At 53.9% G+C, this 21,688-nt stretch overlaps 1 protein-coding gene across 1 annotated transcript in view; it reads right to left on the bottom strand.

Moving 5' to 3' along the window:
* Positions 1–3,678, bottom strand: part of CCDC60 (coiled-coil domain containing 60) — a 65,415-nt gene extending 61,737 nt beyond the window's left edge. The window contains exon 1 of the mRNA XM_075167277.1: positions 2,733–3,678. Within this exon, the coding sequence (XP_075023378.1) occupies positions 2,733–3,182 (450 nt within the window). The 5' untranslated portion in view covers positions 3,183–3,678. The remainder of the gene's footprint in view (positions 1–2,732) is intronic.
* Between the last annotated feature and the right edge of the window lie 18,010 nt (positions 3,679–21,688).

Raw genomic sequence — 21,688 nt, 5'->3', positions numbered from 1 at the left:
TGCTACACTTCCTGAGCTTCCCCCATCCCTTACCGGTATCGCTTGTAGTTTAGGAAGGGATTTATTTTGTTCCAGTGGGTTGCAGTGGAATGCAATTGTTTGGCCCAGCTTTACTTAATGTTTTCACTGTAAGACAGATACCACATTCTCTGTGTGACTACAGAACAGCAGTTTCCAATGCAACAGCGAGAACAGTCAAATATCAGCTCTACGTTTTCAGATACCAAATTTACTTAACAAAGACACAAAAAGCATCCATGAACATACAGCTTTTCTGAAAACATTTGTTGCCATCAAGTATATACAAAAGCATCCTAAATGTGCAATTATTACATATAATATCCTATGCCCATATCATTTTGTATAACCATCCCAGCATACTTACTCAAATGTTTTTAGCTCTTAATAATCTATTTTTTAAAATAGTATCAGTTTAGAAAGTAGCATTTGCCAGCAGATATTAGCATACTCAAGTCCCATTGAATTCACAGAGCTTTTATCATCATCTTGTTGTTTACAAATTTTACTGTCATTCTTCATGGCAAATCATCAGCTGTACTTGTGGCTGACGAAAACGCTAACTCAGAAGGCAGAGATGAGTGCAAATGCATTAATCAGAGATCATGATTTTTACTGCCAGGAATGTTACCCTCTCAGACACTTATAATTAGACATATCCAGTATCTACAATCTTCTCAGTTATTCAAAATATTATAGGGACTGCTAGGTGTGGGTGGGAATGGGGTAAATAACCCATATCAACCAAAAATACAGGTAATACAAAGTATTTTTAGAATTAGGCTGTAGAAATACATTTCTGTTCTAGTATCTCTGAAAAACGCATAAATAGATTTCTGCAGAGCACACTGGCAGCTTAAATAGTGAGATTTGGTGTGTGAGCAGCATGAAATCCCTCCCCAGTCTGTGGGGATGGAGGGAAGCAGAGGACAGGTCAGATTCATTGCCAGGAAAATTTTTTTTTGTTTTTTTAGTTTTTTTAGTTTTTCAGCTTAGTAACCATTACCTTTTAGGAAAAGGAAAAAAAATCGTTAGTCTGAGATTTTCAAGACTATGTGGTGCTTTTAGCCATGCTCTCCACAAAAAGGAATGGCAAGCGTGACTACATCCCCTGTGATAGCTTCATGAATCTAAAGCATAAGCCACAATCACACGTTTAGTGACCTACATATAGTTTATTTTCTGTGTAAACTGTATACTTTTAATTTGGTCAAGTTAAGTAGCTGAGTTCCAACTGGGTTTCAGAGCATCCTTAAGGATCAAATCCTGACATCATTTTTCAATACCAAAACAACAACCACTGCCACAAACTAACCAACATTTTCAGGATTATCAGAATTTTAAATAGTATATCTGCAGCTGAAAAATCTTTAAAGCAACTTCTAATATTCAGAAGGAAAGATGTTTCAGAAGTTAAGGGTTAAAACAAGAACACTGGCAAAGCTTGCTGGGTGTTGACTAATTTACAGAAACATGCCTCTGAATGAAGACTGCCGGCAAGCTGCTGCTTTAGGTAGTATGTAAAAATGAAGTGAATGCCGCCCATTGTCTATTCAGAGCTTAAAACACTTGATGTAAAACTTTAAGCTCTGAATGCAACACACACAATCAGAGCAGAAAATTAAGTAGTGGGTGGACAGAATCTCTTCTGCCTACCCTGAATAACCACACTGCTTCTGCTGCAGCTGTCAGAGACTATCCCTTGGGCACTCCATTAGAAAGGACATAACAAAGCGTAGGCTCAAAGTCACAGAGACTGATGTTGCAGATAGGCTGGAGACTCTCCACTCTGTTTTCACAAGGAAAATTGCTCTCTGCACAAAACAGCACAGAAGCTCAGAGAGCTTCAGATCTCCTTGCATGAGCCAACAGCGTTGAGGAAAAGAAAACAAATGGCAGAACACTGCGAGCTCATCTCAAGCATCAGTGATGGAGTTCTTGTCCCTGTGGTTTAATGATTCAGGCTTGACTTAAAAGCAACTTGAGACAGTTCAAGACCCACGAAGTTAGTGGGCATGCAGGACTAAGGAGACCAGGAGATAACAACCACGCAAACAATCAAACTGTCACAGACACACCTGGGTAATCCCCTTACACCTTCCTGAAACCCAAATACAGATACAAAGTAAAATACAAAATAATTAATCCACTACCTCCAAAGCCATCCCTACTTATGTAAGTTTATCACGAACACTTTACTTTTTATACCGTTCTTATGCTCAACTTTTGACCTTTTTACCCACCCCTCAACTCCCACCATTTATCATTCCTGCTTTTCAACCCATCCTTTACCCTCATGCCCTCAATATGATTCCTCTCCTTCCATTTTCAAGACTTGTTACCTTTCCCTGACTATTTTCCCTTAAGTACATTCTCATGATCTCATGTTTTCCTTTTCATTCATTGGCCTGCTATTGTCTCTCCTCCATTTTAAGTGCTCTCATTAAGAACTTTAAAGACCAGTTTCAAAATCCAGTTCCCAAATCACAACATACACATCAAAGCAGTCCCGCTTTATTTACAAATGCTCTGTAGCATCATCAAAGATTATATCAGATTGTGATTATTCACAAGAAGGCATGGAATATTGTTTCAAACATTTCTTTAAAGAGAAATAATGATTCCCTTCCCTGGAAACAGGGGCTTGCAATTTACCAAGAAGAAAAGCCTCCCTGCTTTTCTATTTAAAGTGGAACCAGGGAAGTCAGGCCTACCTGTGCAAGCTGCCCCAAAGAGTAGAGGGTGAGTTTCTTCGGGTCTGTGTAGAGAAGCTCTCCAAGCTCCCGATAAGGCTTCCCAGCGGGGGTGAAGAGCCCCTGAGTGAATTGCTTTTGCCTCCTATGATAGTTTTCCCAGAACACTTGTTCTCTTGGAGGTTCACTGCTTCTGTAAATTGTTCTGCTTCTGGCCAAGACCTTTCCTTCCTTCTGAGCAAAGCCAGGCAAAGCCTGAATGCACACAAAATCTCGAGGATTCAATACTTTAGTGGCTGCCAGCACCTTGATTCTGCTGTTCTTAGGTGGATCTGGTACCACAGGTGCCTTGACTCTACTGCACTTCAGTGTATTTGGTACCACAGGTGCCTTAAGTCTGCTGCTCCCACCTGCATTTGCTACCACAGGTGCCTCAACTCTGTGGTTTTTAGATGCATCTGGTACTGGCATTGTTCCAGAATGGGAACGTTGGTGTTTTTACTCCCCAAGTTATTAAAAAATCTAGTTTCCCAGTCATGAAAACACTGCTGCCCAAACTCTGAAGCAAGTCTTTTTAATTTTCTAAAGGGTAGCCCAGCAGAAGAATCTGCTGCTAGCTAACATTACATAGGGTCTCATTCCCCTCAGCAGCCCCTCAAACCACAGAAATAAATCCTGAGGGGCCGGGACACCTAAAACCTAACCAGTCTCCTGGGGAACACCCAAAGCCAGAGCACCTCCCTCTGAAGGGTTTCGCTACAAATAAAACTTCCCTTATACCTATTTTTAACAACAGCACAACCTCCCCTCCCTGCCGTCCTCACGCCAAGGGCCTCCCACCTCCCAAACTCCGGGGACCAGCCTAACCCCCCCCCCCCCACCTCCTTCCTCAAGGCGCCGCGGGGGGCGAGGACAGGCCCCTCTCCTCAGCCGCCTCAGAGGACGACGCTCTCCCGCGCGGCGCCGCGCGACAGTTAACGGCCACCGGGCCGCGTCACTCGGTTGCCCGGGAAACGCCGCGCGGCGCCGCGCGCCTGCGCAGGGAGGCGGCGCAGGTGCACGGGGGCGCGTGCGCCGGCACCCGGGGCGGCGCGCGAGGCGAGGCCCGCGCAACCGGCGGCGCGCGCGGGGCCGCGCCCAGCCGGGGCGGGGTCTGCGCAGAGGGGACGGGCAGCGAGCCCTCGGGGTGGCGGAGGAGGAGGCCCCGCGGCGGGGGCCCCGCGCCCCACAGGGACGAGGCCGCGCGGGGTGGCCGTGCCGCGCCGGCGTTGCTTGCGCCCCGAGGGGCCGGCGGGGGAGAGCCCGCGCTGGGGGCCACCGGAGGCAGCCGCTAGGTTAGGGTTTCTCCAAGCGTGAGGTGGCCTGTGCAGGCGGATTTGTTCACCTTTCGTTCAGCTGAGGGACAAGCTACGGCGTCCCCTGAGCGCAGGGACACCAGAGCTTGCGGCCGAGGGAGGGCAGGGCAGTAAATGACGGGGTTTGCCTGTAGGTAAACAGAACTTTATCACTTCACAACATTGTTGGAAGGCTCAGTGCTTAAAGCGCTGGGGAGGCCTGAGTGTCGTTATAGCAGTAAAGGTACTATTCATCAGTATTTCAATTAATTAAATATAATCCTCGGCTTCTCTCCCGGGTGGCACCCGGGGCGCGTGGCAGAGCAACCCCGGCACCTGGGGGCCTCGAGCGGGCGCTGCTCAGCCCTTGAGAAAACCCACCAAACCTCACTCCTCCTACGACCTTTCCTTTTCAGTAAAAGCCTTTCAAACTCCATCAAACCTTGTCAAACTGGTGGCAAATGAGAACTCAAGATGAATTTAATACTGTATCTATTCAGCCCTAAAATACAGGGACGATCAGCAGCAATAGCATGTTATTTGAGGTATATGATTTCCAGCAGATTGGGTTTTTAGCCTGTCAAGATCACTCCGACCATTTGAATCCTGTGCGCTCTCTAAAGGGATGGGGTATCTGGAAACACCTCCTCCCTCCCTCTTCCCCGTCTTTCCTCTCAACCCTGAAAAAGAAGCACCCTTGCTATTATTTCCTTGCATTTTCATCCGTCCAACACTCCTTCCCTTTACAACTTTTGATTTAGAGTGATGTGACCAGACATGAGAGGGCAGAAGCGGTGAGCCACAGGCCGAGGAGCGGAGGGGCTACATGGCCCCGAGGCTGCAGGAGGACGTGGGGGACGTTTGCAGCTGGGAAGGTTCCCCCCACCTCATTTTCCTCCCCGGTTTTATATTTTCTGCAGGCTGAATTGTTCCCCAAAACCTGGTGTCTTGCGCTGCTTTGTTTTTCAGGAGAAACTTCCAAGCCACGCGGTGGTCCGAGCCAGAGGTGCTCACCCACTGATCTGCTAAATTGTGGAGCTGGAAATGCAATTTCTGCTACTTTTCTTACTGGCTGCAGCTTAATCATAGATGTTTCCAGCTGAAAAGAAGTATTCCAACACCCAGTGTTTGAGACAGCCACGACAAATACCACAATTTGGTAATGACGACCCTCTGAGCACCTGCTTTTGTTGTACCTGGGTGTACAAGTGTGTTTTCAAATAAAACATTTGAGAAAGAACTGGTTTCAATGACTTCCCTAATACAAATGGCGACATCTCATCTAGCACCGGGATTTCAGCTCCGGGGACTTAAGGGAAATATCTGCTAGACAATCACCACGTGAAAAATATAAAAGTGGCATTCTGAAGCAGCGTTCATGCCTAAAAATGTGCTTCTACGTCCATACAGTGATGCTTTCGCATCAGAAAATGGTGCTTGATTGGTTTTGCTGATTGATTTGCGTTTGAAGAAGCCTCAGCTCAACCTTCGGCTGCAGCGAGTTGAGACCTGCCAGGGCCTTCGGGTCCTAGAGCGGGAGGACCCCGGCTGAGACACGTCCCCCAGCACCCTCTGCTTATTTAACTTGAGGCAATCCAGATGCTGCCAGTGCTGCTGAGGACTGGGGTGGGCACGCGAGAGCCGTCCCGCACCCACACCCTGCAGGCTTTAATGCTGTAACGCTTTGGAGTTGTGCCCAAAACACACTCTGCTTCCCTGGCAGATCCATTTATTAATGGCCTTAAATTAAGCGAAGCGCCGTTTGGCTTCATTGGCATGCTCAGGGGCCAGTGGGGCCGGGAATGGCTCAGAGGGGACGTGCGCAGGGCAATGTCCTGCTGCTGTTGGAGACGTCCCACTGGCACCTGCACCCCACGGGCAGCGTGCAAGCGCGAGCCTTGGGGCGAGGCTCTTGCAGAGGTCGGCACGCCTTTCTCCAGGCTGTTTGCAATTCGTTTCCCCCGAAGTTTGTCAGTGGGAGCCCATCCTGCAAACTCCTTCCTGGCAAGAAGTTCCCTCCGGAGCCCCGAGCCCGGAGAGGAGCGAGCTGCCTGTGCCTGGCTCCTTAGTGCCATTTCCATATAAATAAGCTCCCTCCAAGACAGAGGAGGATGTATTATTCAGAAACAAACAAAAAAGATGGATCGATGGGTTTGTGTTTTTGGAGACACACAAAACCATTTTCCTCCCGCAGCCCACAGAGGCTCCCGGGTAAAGCTTTTGTGGTGACCAGCTCCTGTCGCCCGGCCGAGCCCTTTCCTTCCTCAGCTCCATTTCTCCTCCACCCTGTCCATCATCTAGTCCCATTTTCAAGAAATGCTCCGGAACGACAGGTATGCATTTGCTTCATTTTTCCTTCCGTGTCATTTCTCCATCCAGCTTACAATTTTTGGTGGCAATTTAACAGCTTTTACAAATGACACTCCTATCTTTTTCTCAGTTATTGTTAGAGAGGAGAAAGTCCTATTTTTCACTGCGATCCTTCAGGTTTCTGCTGTCACTGTATTTAAGACTTTTTTTTTTTTTGTCCTTAGCTTTTATTTTCTTATCCCTCAAGGGCAGCCTTGGAAATTCAAAGCTGTTGCCTGACTACCCGCGGATCTGGTATTCTCTCTTGGCGGTTCTGCAGCGACTGTCTCTCTCCCTTCCATCCTTCCACCTAAATGACACTCTTTTCTCAATAAATTACCCTTTGTCTTTCAAAGCGACGTTTCCATTTGTGACAGTTTGGATGTATAATAGTTGCATCCCAGCGGATACCTTCAGGAGAGTCAACTAACAGGCCAATACAAACTCACTGGTGCAGAAAATAGAGATTTACATATTTTGGGCTTGCTTTCCCCACCCAATAATTGGGCTGAATTTTCAACGTTTGAGTTTAAAGGTATGGTTTCTTGTCACCAAAAACACCTCTCCTGGAACAGAGGGATGGCTGAACTGATGGCAGGATTCCCTTTTTTCAACATAATATCCCTTGGGGTCCCTGGAAAATGCCCCAGGGCAGCCGAGCCCACCCAGCCATGCCCCTCGGCATAGGGCTTCATGTCCCCGGCGTGCCGACCACAATGTATAAAGCACCAAAAACTGCTGAAAGCATGAATCTGGCACTGCCGGCAGCGCACGCCCAATTCCTCTGCCCCATTTTGGGCATTTAGCAACGTTCACACGTTGCCAGCGGGGAGGCGAGCAGCACCCCGAGCGATAGGTGCAACGGAAGGCAAATGGAAATACCGCCTGCAGTGACGCCGGGGGCATCTTGCACAGTCCCTAACGACATGCAAATGGCCTGGGAAGGTTCCCCTCCGTACCGCAGCACACGCTGAAGCGTGCTGGGTTGCTTTGAGTGTTTGCAGAGCCTTGCACGGAGAGAAGGCGGCCGTGCCACCCGGAATGAGGCAATCTGTTGCATTGTACTTTGCAGATATCCAGCGTTTTCCACTCTTTATGGCAGAAACGTGCCTGAAAAACAGCCAACAAACAAAAGCCCTGGTTGCTTATGCTACAGAGGAAACATTGATTTTGCAAACATTTCCTAGCAATAACGACGGTGATTGATTATTGCTGCTGTTACTCATGATCTCGCTAATGGAGGGTAAAAGTGCAGCGTGGCTGGAGCAGGCTCAGCTGGAGCAGCAGCTCGTGGGGACCCCCCTGCCCATGGGAACACCCCCGCCAGTGCTGCTGGAGGGGGGGTGCAGCAGATAAAGCTCGAGAAGGTCGGATGCTCACACCCCGCTCCCATCGGACGCCGTGTGTGCGGGCACATCCCAGGGGATGAGGATGGAGACGTCCAAGCCCAGGGCTGGTGACAAGAGCATGCCCCCAGCTCCTGCAAGCTCCCCAAAAGCAACAGATTGGACATTTTTGTAGAAGTTGTCAAGATCCAGACCTTGCCTTCAGCAGCCTAGGACTTTCTTCTCGCAGCCCTGCACCTTCTGTCTCCTTTCCAAACACCAGACAAGCCAAACATTATTTTACAATCCCGGCATCTGGCACACAGCTCTGGGCAAGCCTCTCAGCCTGTCACTGGTGAGATAAATGAGCCCGTTTCAGTGGTCGACTTCATAAAAGTATATGAAAAGTAGTTAACAAAAGGGTATTTCACAAAGCTGGGAATGCAAATGCAACCTCCGAGATAACTAATTAACTGAAGCAGCCATAAAAAGGGGAAGCAGCTTCCCATCTGTGGAAATAGATGTCATTTTATAGAGGCTCTAATTAGTTATGCCCAGTCCTGCAGCCGTTCCATTGGCGGTGCACACAGGCGGCCTCCTGCTCTGCAGCTCCCGGGGCTTTTGAGGTAAAGAGGGGGAGAGCAAAGCTGGGGGAAAGAGACGCTTCGTCTTGCAAAAGTCCCCTGTGAGGGCCGTATTTTCAGCTGGTACAAGCAGCAAACAAAGCCAGGGTTGTTTTGCAGAGGTGGCCGGCGCGGCCATGCAGAGCCATCCGGCGCAGAGCGACGGCAAGGCTGCACGGCAAGGTCGGTCCCAGGAGCAGTCCCGTCCTGGCCCGGGGAGACCTGCGCTTACCCACCCCCTCCAGGCCCAGCGGGACGCACGGGGGAGGTTTGCTGGGGGCCGTGGTTCGGCAGTGGTGCTCCCGGGGGGTTCAGGTTCTCCCCAGCGTTGCTGCCGCATCCCGCGGGTTTTTTGCGTGGTTTGGGTGTACGGTATTCACGGCGCGCCTGGGGCTGTTCTTGGGGGGGCTAATTGTTCAGCAGAGCGCTGGGTTTGCCAGCTTTTATTTGGTGGGAGGCAGCATGTTTACAAATACAGATTTACGGTCGCCTTGTTTGAGTCCTCTGAGCTGCCACCTCCTTGATAGAGACTGTCCCGGCTGGGGCAGAAAAAATCCCCTCCCAGCTTTTCCATGGAGAGTGATTTCCCCCCTCCTCAAACCTTTCCAGCAACTTTCACGCAGAAGCTTTAGGTTTTGATACACCCCACGCTTTGGGCTGTATCCCTGCTTTGGACCGAGAGCACAGCTCACACCACGCGCTCCCCAGGGAACGCCGGCACCCGGGTGGAGCGCGCTGGGGTTTGTCCCCACCGTGCCACTGCTGCAGCTCGCGCCTGCCCCTTTCGAGCTCTTCTCGTGCAACCTTCAGCTTTTTCTTTGCTCCTCCACCTGCAACGATCCGTGCGAGCCCCCCCAGCACGCGGGGAGCTCAGCAGGATTAACGCTGGAGCGGGGCGTACCATGGGAATTAGTCACCGCCGGGACCTCAGTCAAGTGTTTTATTTAATGCCTTTTTTCAAAGACATTCGTACTTGAAAAAAATGAAGAATGACGAGCTCTCTGCTAACAGCGTGACTCAGAGGAGCTGTGGGCCCACACCGTTTAAGTGCGAAGTGCCTTCACGGCACTGATGCAGCGTGGGCGAGGAAGGAGAGGGGCTGCTGCCGCTCACCGAAACAGCCGAAGCCCACCTGCCAGCCCGCTTTCCTCCCCCCGCGGCAGGGCTTTGCCCCCTGCCATGCGAAAAGGTGCTGCAGAGAAAGTGGTTTTTGCAAAAAAAAAACCAAAACAAGTGACTTAAATTTGCGCTGCCAACAGCTTTGCTACAGAGGGAACGGCTCAGACCGCCGACGGGGAGAGTCCGCCACCGAAACTGTGCCCGGCTGCTCCGCCAAGGTCTGACGTGCCCTGGTAACAGCAACCCGAGCGACTCTGGCATTAAGTGCACCAAGCAAACCTGTGCCCAAATGCTCTGCTACCAAAGGCCACGCTGCCCCTCACCGTGCCGTCCCGCCTCTGTGGCTGCCAGGAACTTGCTCAGCAAGGAGTTCGTGGGACATTGCCAACCCGCCCGGAGCGGGCTTTGAAAACAGCCTGCCTTTGCCAGACGCCACCCGTGAACTGCCCGGCGCAGGCCCCTGCGCGGAGCACCGAAGGCACAAATATTTGCAGAAGCCGTTTGGGGCCCGAGTCTCCGTGCCAACCATGGCAGGTCGCAGCATGGGCGTCGCGGGAGCCGGCAAGGTTGCAGGAAAAAAATAACGATAATATATTTAGCTTTTCTCAGCGCAACATGTCCCGCCTGCATCCAGCATCGGCCTCGCTGGGAATTAGCAGATGGGGCATCGTCAGCAGCCGGGAGATGCTGTGCAGAGGGAGGGCGACCAGCGATGCAATTTATAGGCACACAAGCCTTCAACTTTCTGTGGATCGACTTCCAGCGCATTACCGGGATGGTGGGGATTAGCTGCCAAGCGGAGGCATTTGGAAATCCTCCCAGCCCTTTCCCAAAGCGGAGGAGGCGGCTTTGCCGGTGCCGAGCCCGGTTACTCCAACCCCCGTAGGGCCCCCGAGGGAGCGGCTGGGAGAGGGGACCTGCGTGCCCCGCGGGACCTGGCCTCCCGTGGCCAGGGCAGGGACGGTGACTTTGCACGACGCTGCGTCTCGGTGACTCGTGACGCCGCTCCGCCCCAGCCGGCCGCAGCAGCTGGCAGAGGCTCGCTGGGGAGCGGGCTGCAGCCCGGATATTATTAGACGTGATGGTTTTATTTCTGCTTCAGCCAAAGTTCAGCTGGTGCAGTTTGAGCTCCAACGCCACGATGGGTGCTGGATGCGTCCCGTCCTGCCAGAAACGCTCCGGCCGTTCGGAGCTGAGGGTCGGAGGGGCCCAGCCCGGACAAACGTCACCATGTCCCATGCACGCCACCATCCAGCCACGTGGCTTCCCACAGCAAAGTATTTCATAATCCTCTCTTTGTTATCATTAAAAAAAAAAAAAACGCAATGACAATAAATGATCCTAAGCCAGGACACGCAGGGCTCTGGGTTGTGTACCACCAGCTTTGGCAGATCACATAACCCTCCCCGTTTTGCATTCCCTAGGGAAATTTCCTCCCCCCTTTGCAGAGCTCGAGCTCTCAGAAATCTCTCCTTGCTGCTTTCCTACTTAGAGGGGGAGAAAGAAATGACATAAGAGCCTATGCAACATCTCTATCAAGCTGCAGCACGTTCCTCTTCTCCTCGGGTGCCACGCAGCGTCTCCCCCCGCGACTGGCCCAGCCCCGGCTTGCAGAGCAGGAGCAAGGAGAGGGCAAAGCGGGCGCTGCCGTCGGCCCGGAGGGGCGGGGGATCCCTCCATGCCACCCTGGCGCCTGCGGGGTGGGGGTCGTTTTCCCGAGCCCCCGAGCAGCAATTCCCGGCACGCGCGTAGCTGGCTCCTCGGAGCTTGTCAAAACTTCCTCAAGTGCAACACTGCGCTCCTGGCTGCGGCTTGTTAGAATGAATTGAAACGTAGAGGGAAAGTCATTAAGATCTCTTTCATTAACACCATTCCTCGCAGGCCTGGAGAAGCTGAGGTTTTGTCAGGTCACGTTATCACCACGGCTTTGCTGCTTCCCAACCCTAAGAGATTCTTCCAAAAAGCGCAACCGCCCCCTCGCCTGCTCCCCTTTCAATCTCCAGCTATTTTTATGTCACTCCTTGAGATAAAAGTATGTGTGTGGGGGAAGTATTTACACACACATAAGAAAATAGAGATGCACATAAAAATAACCTGATGATTTGAGAGAGACATTTCACTTCTGCAGAGCTTTCCGTGCCCCATTCCATTATAAAAAGGCAATGCTGAAGTTGGCGAGGCTTGGGGGGGTTGCCGTGGCTCTCGTTGCGGGTGCAGCGAGCATCCTCCGCCTGCAGCAGGCTCTGCTTATGCAGAGGGTCTGAAGCCCCCGGCAGCTGGGGGAAGCGCGCACTGTGTTAGTGCTGAAATGCCTCAAGAGAAAAAAAATATAGAGACTTTTGTGATCCTGGAAAGTTTATGGCTTGCTGCAGAGCAAATATATTGGAGATGAATTCCTACAGAAACCTCCTCATACCCTCATTACATTAATGACACGTTTCCAGACGCATAACTGCCTATCCTCACATTGCTTTTACATTTGAAATGTCTTTCTTGAAGGAAGAAGGGAGAAAGATGGGTGCCCGTACCACCGGCCGCAGGCCGGGGAGCTCGGCTGTGCCCGGACACCAGGGCGACGTCTGCCCGTCCCGCGGGGTGAACAGCCAAGGGGCTCCGACGCCCGCCGCTCCTCTGCACCCCGCACGCCCCACGGGACGGATTTAGCATCCACTGGCCCCCGCAGAAATTTGGGGTCCCTGGGGTGGGACTGGCCTCTAAGCTGCGCGTGGATTTGGGAGGGCGCTCAGGCAGCGAGGCAGGCGGGCGGCGGGGGCACGCTCAGCCCAGCTCAGGCGAGCATCTCTGCCAAAACCAAGGTAACTCACAAACACGAGACCCGGGGCAGCGCTATCGCTGTCCCTACAAGCCACAGCACGCCGGGACGTCGCCGCTGCCCTGCCGGTGAGCACGTCATGGGCTGCGCCAGCCAAGGCAGCATAGCTCAGCAGTACAGAATATCCTCGCTGGCTCCGGCGCGGGGGAAACACGATCGCGCTCGCAGAGCCCCGGCAGCGACCGCGATGCGCTCGGGCTGGCTGCTGCCAGCCTTGTTTTGACTTTCTTTTTAACAGGCTGCCACACACAGCATTCTTGGTGACAAGTGACAGCCTTGTTGCATTAACAGTGCTCCACCAAATGGTATTACTATTATTATCTGTTTTCGCGAGTATAATAGATAATATGACTACCCCCTCCAAAATAACCTGGCGTTTGAAGGAAAGATTCCGATTATTTGCTGAACATCTCAAGCTGCGATAACACGAGACAGCACTGTGTCGTACCAGAAAGCGTTGCTGTGTTTACACACACCGTACCTGCACGAAGCTTCTTGTGTTAAACCGCAGGATAGCTGTCACTGAATCATTCTGTAATTGCAGGAAGAGATAACAAGAAAAGGCAGTGCTCTGGCAAAGCCTGCCCAGCCAAGGTTGTTTAAAAATACCTAGCCCCAGCCCTCATGGCTTTCTGCAGCGCTGCTGGGTGTCGGAAAGCCCACGCTGCGGGCGAGCAGGTGCTCCCTGCGGCTCAGCCCATTGAAATAACTGCTGGGATCTCGCCCAGGATCTCTTCTCCCAAAACTCGAGCCAGATCCCAACCGGGAAGCGCTCTGCCACACTGGAACAAACACAGCACCATGCCCTGCCAGCGACCTCCATTTCGTGTTAAGCACGAAGACATCTCACCACCCATCGGGAGCGTCACCCTGCTGCTGGATCGGCCCATCTGCTGTAATGAATCTGGCAACACTGGAAATAATACTAAAAAAGTGTAGGTATAAAAGCTTGCCCAGGGGTGGGCTGAAAGGGCAGCTGCCACGCGCACCAGGCTTGGATGGGGCTCGAAGCAGCAGTTTCTGACCCAGCAGCGGGTCAGAGGACCCTGGGTGCAGAGCTCTGCCCGGGCACTGCGGCTGCTCGCCCCATCGGTGTTCGCCGGCACGAGCGGGGAGGGAGGTTCGGAGGGGGGAAAGGCTTCCTGGGAGCCCCGGGGCTGCTCTCCCGTCACCCCTGGCTCGCCTTCCCGAGAGGCAACGCAACCAAGGCTTGCATATTTGCTGCTATTGCTCACGGTCTCCCCTGAGCACCCCAGCCCACCCCGGGGAAGCAAGACCCGTCAGAGGAGACAAACCAGCCGGCACACGTTTCTTTTGCCATGACTAACAGCTTAAGTAAACGACTGGGTAAACATGCTAATTTTACTTTCAAAACAAAAACAAAAAGCAAAAAGCCGCAAAGCCCAGTTCTTCTTCCTTGAGTAAAGACGGGTGCGTAACTATTGGCATTTGTTCTCTCGGTGCCTTTGCACGTTGCCAGCGTTTTAAAACCTGGCAGCCACTACAAGATGAAGTGACACATTTAGCTCAGGAGCGACAATGCTCCTCACTTGTGAATGCCAAGGAGGGGGAAAAAGAAAAAAAACTGTGAGGGAAGTGCCTGCGGCTCCAAAGCATCGCCCCGAAGCCAGGGGGACGGAGCCTGTCCCTAAAGCAGCACAGCTCCAGGGATGGCTGGCGTTAGGGCGATTTGTAGCCAAATGCTCCATTCTTGCATTTGGGGGTCTATGGCAGGTGGCTTTCCAAGGAGAAATACAGCTCCAGCCATTGCATCTCGCTCACGCTGCAAACCCCAAGGCTGAGCCCTGACACCGGGGGTTTGCCTACAGCTCCTTCTCTTTGCTTAGACATGGGTTTGGGCAACGCCCCCAGAAGTCCCAGCCCTGAGAGCCACCTTCCCGGGGAGCGGGCCGGGAGGTTTGTTAGTGTGAAGATTGCCTGCATCAACCTGGGCCCTGATTTTATGGTGAGGCTTACTCCGGGGCTGGCTCCGGGGAGCAGCACCTCACCCACACCCCCAGAGCTGTCGCTCCGCTGGGTCCGACAGCCTCTGCCCATCGCTCCAGGCTCACGCCGTGGTCACGCAAAGGCCCCGAGGAACCCAAATCCTGCAACCCCTCCCGCTCCCCACGTGCATCCCAACCTCTGTGGAGGAGCGGGCGAGGAGCCCAGACCCTGCCAGGCTCGGGATCTCCGGGCATTCATTGCCATCAGATGCAGGATTGAGATGGGGCTGTTTCCAAAGTGGTGCACCGTAAGGATCGCACTTGGTCTGTTTGATGACTCCTCTTGTGTGGTTTCAGTAGCAGGTGGTGGAAGGGAAGGAAAACCTATAAAATGTTTAACATCCCTTTAGCTTCAATTTATCTGACGAGAATTCAAACAGCACAATTTCTCCCTGCCATCTGGGTGCCACTTTAAAAGACATTTTCTCATATCATTGCAATTTCAGAAAATCTTGTTGTATAGCTATGGAAATGCAAGATGCTTCCCCTAAATTGTACATCAGTGTGAAGCTTTTTCAACCTCAGCTGCAGCTTATAATATATTTTGACAGCTCACAGGCGGCTCCCGAGAGACTTTCCCAGTTCCAACACCACCCGTGCAGGTGAGCCCAGCTTCGGGTGCAGCAGTTCCACGAGGCAAAGCCCTCCGCTTGGTTTTGCCTTGTTTTACTTCAGTAATGGGAAGACGATTCCCTTGCAGAGCTTTGAACCTGCTTGCCTAAACACTTGAACCCACAGGCTATCGCGTATGGGTGCACACAGGTGCACGTGTCCATGACTTGTATTTCCCACTCGTGCGCCCCAAAATAGCTTAGAAACACATTGAGCTACTCCAAAACCTTAGAGAAATCTAAAAGGTCCCTATAAAGGTCCTGCAAGTAGGCAACCTGGAAGAGGAGAAGGGCTCTAGTGATGTCCCTGCTGCACTGAGCCCTTCTTAGACACCCCAAACCGCTGCTGGGAAAGCTGCTCCTTGCAGCCAGCCAACCCCAAAACACAGCTCCGTAGGAGAGGGACTTTGGTGCCAGCACGAGCCGTCTCCTTCAGCACCCCAGCCCAGGGGAGACTCCCAGCCCTCGGCCAAGAGGGACAGCCCAGACCCCAGCTCTGAGCCTCGGCTGTGCTGAGCTCCGGGCCGGAGCCTCGACCCCTGCACGAGCAGATCCCCTAATCACGGGGCAGACTCCTATGAGCAGGGACACACAGCTCAGCCGGTTTCTCCAGCCCTGTGAAAGCTGTTTGTCCCTGTCCCTCCCGGGCAGAGGCAGAGCCCCCCGTGCGTCCGCTGCTCCCCCGACCCGAGCTCAGACGTTGATTCACAGCCAGAGGAAGCGACTGAAGGATGAACCGGAGGGCTAGCGCGGGTCGGTGGGCGGTTAGTGTTAGTCGCCTTAAAGCTTAACGATCACATAAATGCAGCGGGAGTAACTCCGGAGCCGCCAGTCCATCAAGGGGACGGTCCCTGCCCAGTGAGAGATGGGACGCGCGGCGAGCGGCCGCTCCCGCCGGTGCGCGGGCAGGGTGTGCCAGCGGGCTGCGCACCCATCTCGCCTCCAAGGGGTGAAGCCACGGGGCACGGCGCCGGGTGAAAGCCGGGAGAGAGCTGTTCCTTCCCCTGGGGGTCCCAACGGCCCCCACCATGGAACCGGTACCGGCTACACGGCTCTGCTCGCCCCGACACGTCCCGGTTGCCGCCTGTGTTTCAGCACCCCCGGCCTTGGCCATGGGGTGCACAGTCACCATCATCGGCCGCGGTCGCTGCGGTGCCGGGGCAGCCGAGGGCAGGACCCCGCGACAGCGCCGGGCTGGGCACGGAGAGGAGTCGCTCCTTCCCAGGGGACACACTGGGAGGGGAAAGCAGGGCATTTGGGAACAGAAGAGATTTTGTTTTAAATCCAGCTTGGTTTTGAAGATATTGGTGATTTTCCCCAGGTGGCTCCTGCATGGCAGAGGAAGGGAGCTGCCCCGGCTCCACGGGCAAAGCCGGAGCCAGCACCGAGCCAAGCTCCCGGCACAGAAGGGCAAAGCTTTTGTCACCAAACACCCCCGGACTCCGGAGGGGTCTGGCAGCTCACCGAGGGCACGGGCCACACTGGGGTCCGGTAAGCCCAGGACTGGGTCCACACCTGGCAAGCCAGGTCTGGACAAGGCCAAACCACCACGTTACCGCCCTGTGGGATCTTAAAGCAAGAAGCCCAATCTTCAGAAATTCCTGCTGTGTGCCGTTCAGGGAAGTCAAGGACACTTCCAGTGGAAAAATGGATGTCCCCGAGGGACCAAAAAGCCATCTAAGGGCTGAGGATCAGTCTTGCTACCCCACGCACGTCGCTTCACGAGGGCCTCAGTTTCCCCAAGGTACAGAGCAGGACATTTTCAGTCCTTGAAATGCAGGATGCATCTTCCAGGTTCGCACTGATACCAGCCCGGGGAACTCGGGTGGGTGCCGGTTCCGTGGTGTTCTTCCCAAAGTTGGCTCCTGCCGGATGGAGCCTCTCGCAGCTCGCCGGGGAGGAGTTGAAATGCCAAGCACGCCTTCCCGGCGTTCGCCCTGATTTTCAGAAATTGCAGTAAATCAGCATCGCTGCAAATTGGCCTCTTTTTTTGGTTCTGGCTTGATGTAAAAAGGAAAACAAATGGAGTTTTAAAATGCAGCTAATCAAGGAGTTAAAGAGAGGTTAATCCTAATGGATTAATCAACTCGCAGGGGGACGGGAAGGAGGCGCGGACAGGGAGGAGCAGAGAAGCAGCCAAGCCTGGCTGCTCCTCCCAAGGGCAGCGGCAGGTTTCAGGGAGAGTTTGGAGACGGTGGCGATGCTCCTTCTTCCACCCGGCCGCATCCAGCGTGGGCCCCACACAGGTTTGATCTAGCAACAACAGGCGAGTCCTGGGAAAACACTGAATCCTCGACGCGTTCATTATCACCCCCTGGGAAAACAGTGAGCCGTGTTTGACCTCACCACCCTCACCTACTGCCCATCATCTCCTTCGGACACCAACAGGTGATAAGGCCCGGGACGTGGGGCAGCCCTGGCTGGTGCCAACCCCCCTGCAGAACTCGGGGGGTGACTGGAAAAGGGGTTTTGAACAGAGCGGAGCTGCCCCAAGGCTTTCCCACCTCCTGCAGAAAGCAGCACCCGCCGCGGCTGCCCTGACCACCCTGCGGGGTCCGGCCCATGGCTCCTGCGGCCAAATCCAAGCATCCTCCTGCCCAGTAACCCAAGACATCAGCATCTGCCTCCCGGCACGGCTGGGCAGTCTTCATGGGGTAAAGACTCTTTATAGCAGCTAATTGGGCTTAGGCATAAGAAGGGCTTGAGCATGATTAGTGACAGTGAAAGCAAGGAGGTTTAAGGAAGGTTATTAATGATATACACCACTGTATACAACAGCATAATCACCAAAAAAATATTAGCTCCATTAAGTGTCATTATCAAGGCCTGGAGCTAATCATTTAAGCTTAATGAAACTAATACATTTCCCCAGCACTGGCAGTAGTGCTCCTCCCTTGGAGGGAAGCGGCAGCCGGGAAGGCTCAAGCCACGATCTCTCAGCAGCATCGCCGCTGACCCTGGCCATGGCACCAGCGCCCGTGCTGGCTCTGGGCGCCGCGTTCCAAGAGCTGAGCCCACTTCCAGGTGCTTTCAGAAGCGATTCACTCATTTCAGCAGGAAACCTTTTGCTTTGGCAGCTCAAAGACCTTCTGGTCAAGGATGTCCCACATGGGTGTTTAACACATTGCAAAAGGTTTTCCCCAATGCCCCGCGGGCAGCGAGCCCTGTCCTCGGCGTGGGTCAGGCTGGTGCTGCTGGTCTTTGCTCCCTGGGGCCTTTGGCTCGAGCGTTAACATCATCGAGGAGGACAGCGAGATCTCCCAAACCTCCCTTAGCTGGTGCAGGAGCAGGGGTCCAAGGTGTCCCCGAGGTGTCCCCCTCCAGCACCCATCTCCGGTGTGCAGGCAGGGCACCCGTCCCGCTGCCTCCCCCCACACCTCCCTCCTCTCCCTTGTTTTGAGCAGCGCTTTGGAGACCGGAGGAGAAATGACTCTGAGCCAAGGCGGTCGCGATGATCTCACTGCTAATTATGCAGAGAAGTCATTTAGCTGTGGCTGCGCATGATGAAGTGATATGACAGAGAGGAACAAAACCCCACTTTGCACATCGCAAATTAAAGAGAAAAAACCTGAAGTGAGCAAACCCAAGCGCCTTGACCTGCGCCTGCCCCTCTGCGGATGCTATGCTACCCCCAAACCCGCTGCAATTAGGGACAGGCAGCTCAGATTGGGAAACAATTATAAATCCCATTAGCTCTGCTTTCCCCTCGCCTTTGTCTGGGTCTGTTTTCCACTCCTGTCCCAGCAGCGGGATCATCGCTGCAGCAGGACTCACCATCTCTTTAAAGAGGAGCCTGGGATTAGCACCGGCCTTATTAAAAACACTCATTCACACTTCATTTTACCTTCACGCTGGAGATGATTTAGCTTGATTTATTCTAATTAGTTGCAATTTATTGTTTTAATGAGCTCTTCTGCAGGCTTTTTGTGCTTCATAACCACCCTCCTCGGCTGCTATAATACGTTTCAAGGAGGTCTTTTAATAAGGAGAGGTTTCCAAGGCCGCCTCGGATAGGAAGCTTTTTGTTGCAATACGAAAGAAAATTAAGACGAAGTTTGCCTCTCCTCCAGGAGGGGTTTGCTCTGCAGCATCTGGCTGGGAGCAGGAGGTTGCACTTCAGCACGTCACCCAAATGGCAAGATGGCCCTTAATTACCAGCAGCATTTGCAACTGGGTTTGAAGACTGACAAAAGAAACAGGAGAAAACTCTCCTTCCCCCGCCCCGGCTACAGCTCATTATTCAAGGAATTTGTGGCTAGGAGATGTCGCAGTGCCCGGAGGCAGCTGCGGCTCCAGGAAGGGGTTAGTGATGGTTACCACCACAGTCACACACTGTCCACCCAGGAGGGTCCGTGCTGCGGGTGGGGGTCACCGGGCTCGAGCCTGAAAGCACACCCAGTCCCCTCCCGAGATGGGTACGGGCAGAAGCATCCAAAACACGATGCCGTAACGCCCCGCCGGCATCGCTTTAGCTGCGGAGGTCTCTCCTCCCCTTCTCTCTGCTGGGGTGGGCAAAGCTTCAGGAACCGGTTGGTCTGCTCCCAGGGGGGGCCGTGCCGGTTCATGGCCAGGAGCTCCTGCTGACCTTCCCAGCAGACAGAAAGGCTGTCTGCTCAGCCAGGGCGGGTTATTTCTATGACATTGGGTTCTTCTATTAGAGAAAAAGAAAGTTTTTGCTTCTCTGTCCCCACGGCCGTCATGTGGCAAAGTCTTCTCTTTGGAGACATCCAAAATAAAGCAGATGAGATTTGCTTTGCAAGTAGAGACCAAAACCGCAATAAAGCAAGATCTCCAACAGAAGAGAAAGTCCCAAAGAGAAACATGAAAAACTCCAGATGACCTCAATTTTAGCAGAGAAACACCTGGACAGTTACGGGATATTCCCTGGGGAAAAAGAGACTGGCTTGTACCGAAGGGGCCCAGCAGTTTCTGGGCGCCGGCTTACACCCCACCGGGGCCAGGCTGGGCGAGCGTGTGGCTCCTCGCAGGGCACCGGCTCCTGGCCCGTCCCAGAGGATTTGTTTTCCTAAAATGGAAGCAAAAGCTGAATTGATTTATTTTGTTTGGCAGCATGAGGAGCAGGGTAAATAATCCACAGGAAGCTCCAGAGCTGTCCCGATACACCAGGCATCTCCAGAGGCCCGGTTTCTTCTCCTAGAAAATAAGACCAAGCCAGTTCTTCTGACTCCCCGGCTCCCGCGGCAGGAGCCGGCTCGTGCCGGGCAGAGCCGTGGCCAAGGACCGGCACAGCAGCTCCCAAAGCTGCGTCCTCTGGGCAAACATGGCTCTTGCCGAGGGCCGGTGGTGCCCGCTGAGCCCCCGCGGCTTCCCCGGCAGCTCCGGGCAGAGGCAGGACACGGCCGAGAGGTTTATTCAGCCTCCTGCCGCGGAGCCGCCCGGCGAGCTCTCCCAGGGCTTGGGTGACCCTACCCCGATCTCTTCGCGTCCCTCGGCCCGCCTGCGGCGGCTGGCTCGGGCGGCGGGTCCCCCGCGGCCGGTTTCCGTGATGCAGCCCCCTTATCTCCTGGCGCTGCGTTCCCAGCCTGAGCCCTCCCCACCAGCGCGTCCCAGCTCGTGTCTGCAGCACCGGGAATCCCCCGCTTGCGCTGCGGGAGGGATCACCGCTGCAAAGAAGCTAGAAAAATCTTTCCCAAAACAAAAAGGCGCATGAACCACCCGCGTTTCCCTCCAGCTGCCCGGAAGAGCTTTGCCGGGGCTTAGAGCCGAGCTTGCCAGCTCATGGTCCTGAGACGCATCAAGAGCTGCTGGATTTCCAAGCTCAGCCCCGGCCCAGCATCTCCTCTGCCCGGGGCGGGCACACTCCTCACGCTCCTTGCTCCGGCTGCTGCCCGGCCCGCAGGGCGCCTGCTGGCACTGGTGGCCACAAAGAGCCTAATGCAAATTGCCCAGCATCCGACTGCTTAATTACACCAGCCCCTTTCAGATGTGATTGTGTATTTTACCAGAACTGACTTCTTAGAAAGAAATAAATAAAATCTTTCAAGCGTCTGCTCCTCTCCCCACCCCGGCCGGGGGCACAGCCCCGTGCCAGCGGCATCAGCATTGCTCCGAGAGCAGGATTTGAAAGGCCTGATTAGGATGGTCCTCCGCCTCCTTCAGCAGTGAAAAGCATTTGGCTTTGAACGATGGGGTAGGTCTAACGCCGCTCTAGACGGAGACACAAGGGAGCACGGCCGCCCGCAGTGACTCGGGCAGGGCCAGCAGAGAGGTGCCGCTGCGGCTGGGGCGCGCGGTGAGCTGCTGGTAAACACAGCCCTGCCCCTTCTGCCGCCTGAGAGGGGTCCCGAGGTGCGCAGCCCCGGGCCTCGCGCCCTCCCGACCCCCTCGGCCGGCCCCGGGGTCTGTCCCGCGGGAAGCCCGCTCCTCCCCGCCCGCGGCCACGTCCCGCACGGCGTCTCCCTGTCGGAGCCGACATTAAGCTCTCAACCGTGATGTGCTACGACACACGCGATGCAGCGCGGTGGCTATAAAGCCATGAAATGTAATTGGCGGAGTGGCCGTTATAGCGCTGTGTTACGGGTCTAATGGCTTCAGGCCGTTATCTCACGCAGGCTGAGGATGAGCAACAGCTCCCGCTCCCCGCCAGCCCCCGTCTGCAGCACCCTGGTACCCCAGAAACGCACCTTTCCCACCCCGTCCCCCTCAGACATGGGGAGATGCTGATGCAGAAATGCCCCAGTGTTTCCAAACTTATTTTTCCATTTGCAGAAACACCAGTAGGGATTACTCATTTTAAAACCTCCTTCACTTCAATAA

This window comes from Calonectris borealis, chromosome 18, assembly GCF_964195595.1.
Source record: "Calonectris borealis chromosome 18, bCalBor7.hap1.2, whole genome shotgun sequence".
In the NCBI taxonomy this organism is placed as follows: domain Eukaryota; kingdom Metazoa; phylum Chordata; class Aves; order Procellariiformes; family Procellariidae; genus Calonectris; species Calonectris borealis.
Note: the sequence above shows the minus strand (reverse complement) of the source record. Positions and strands in the feature narration are given on the sequence as shown.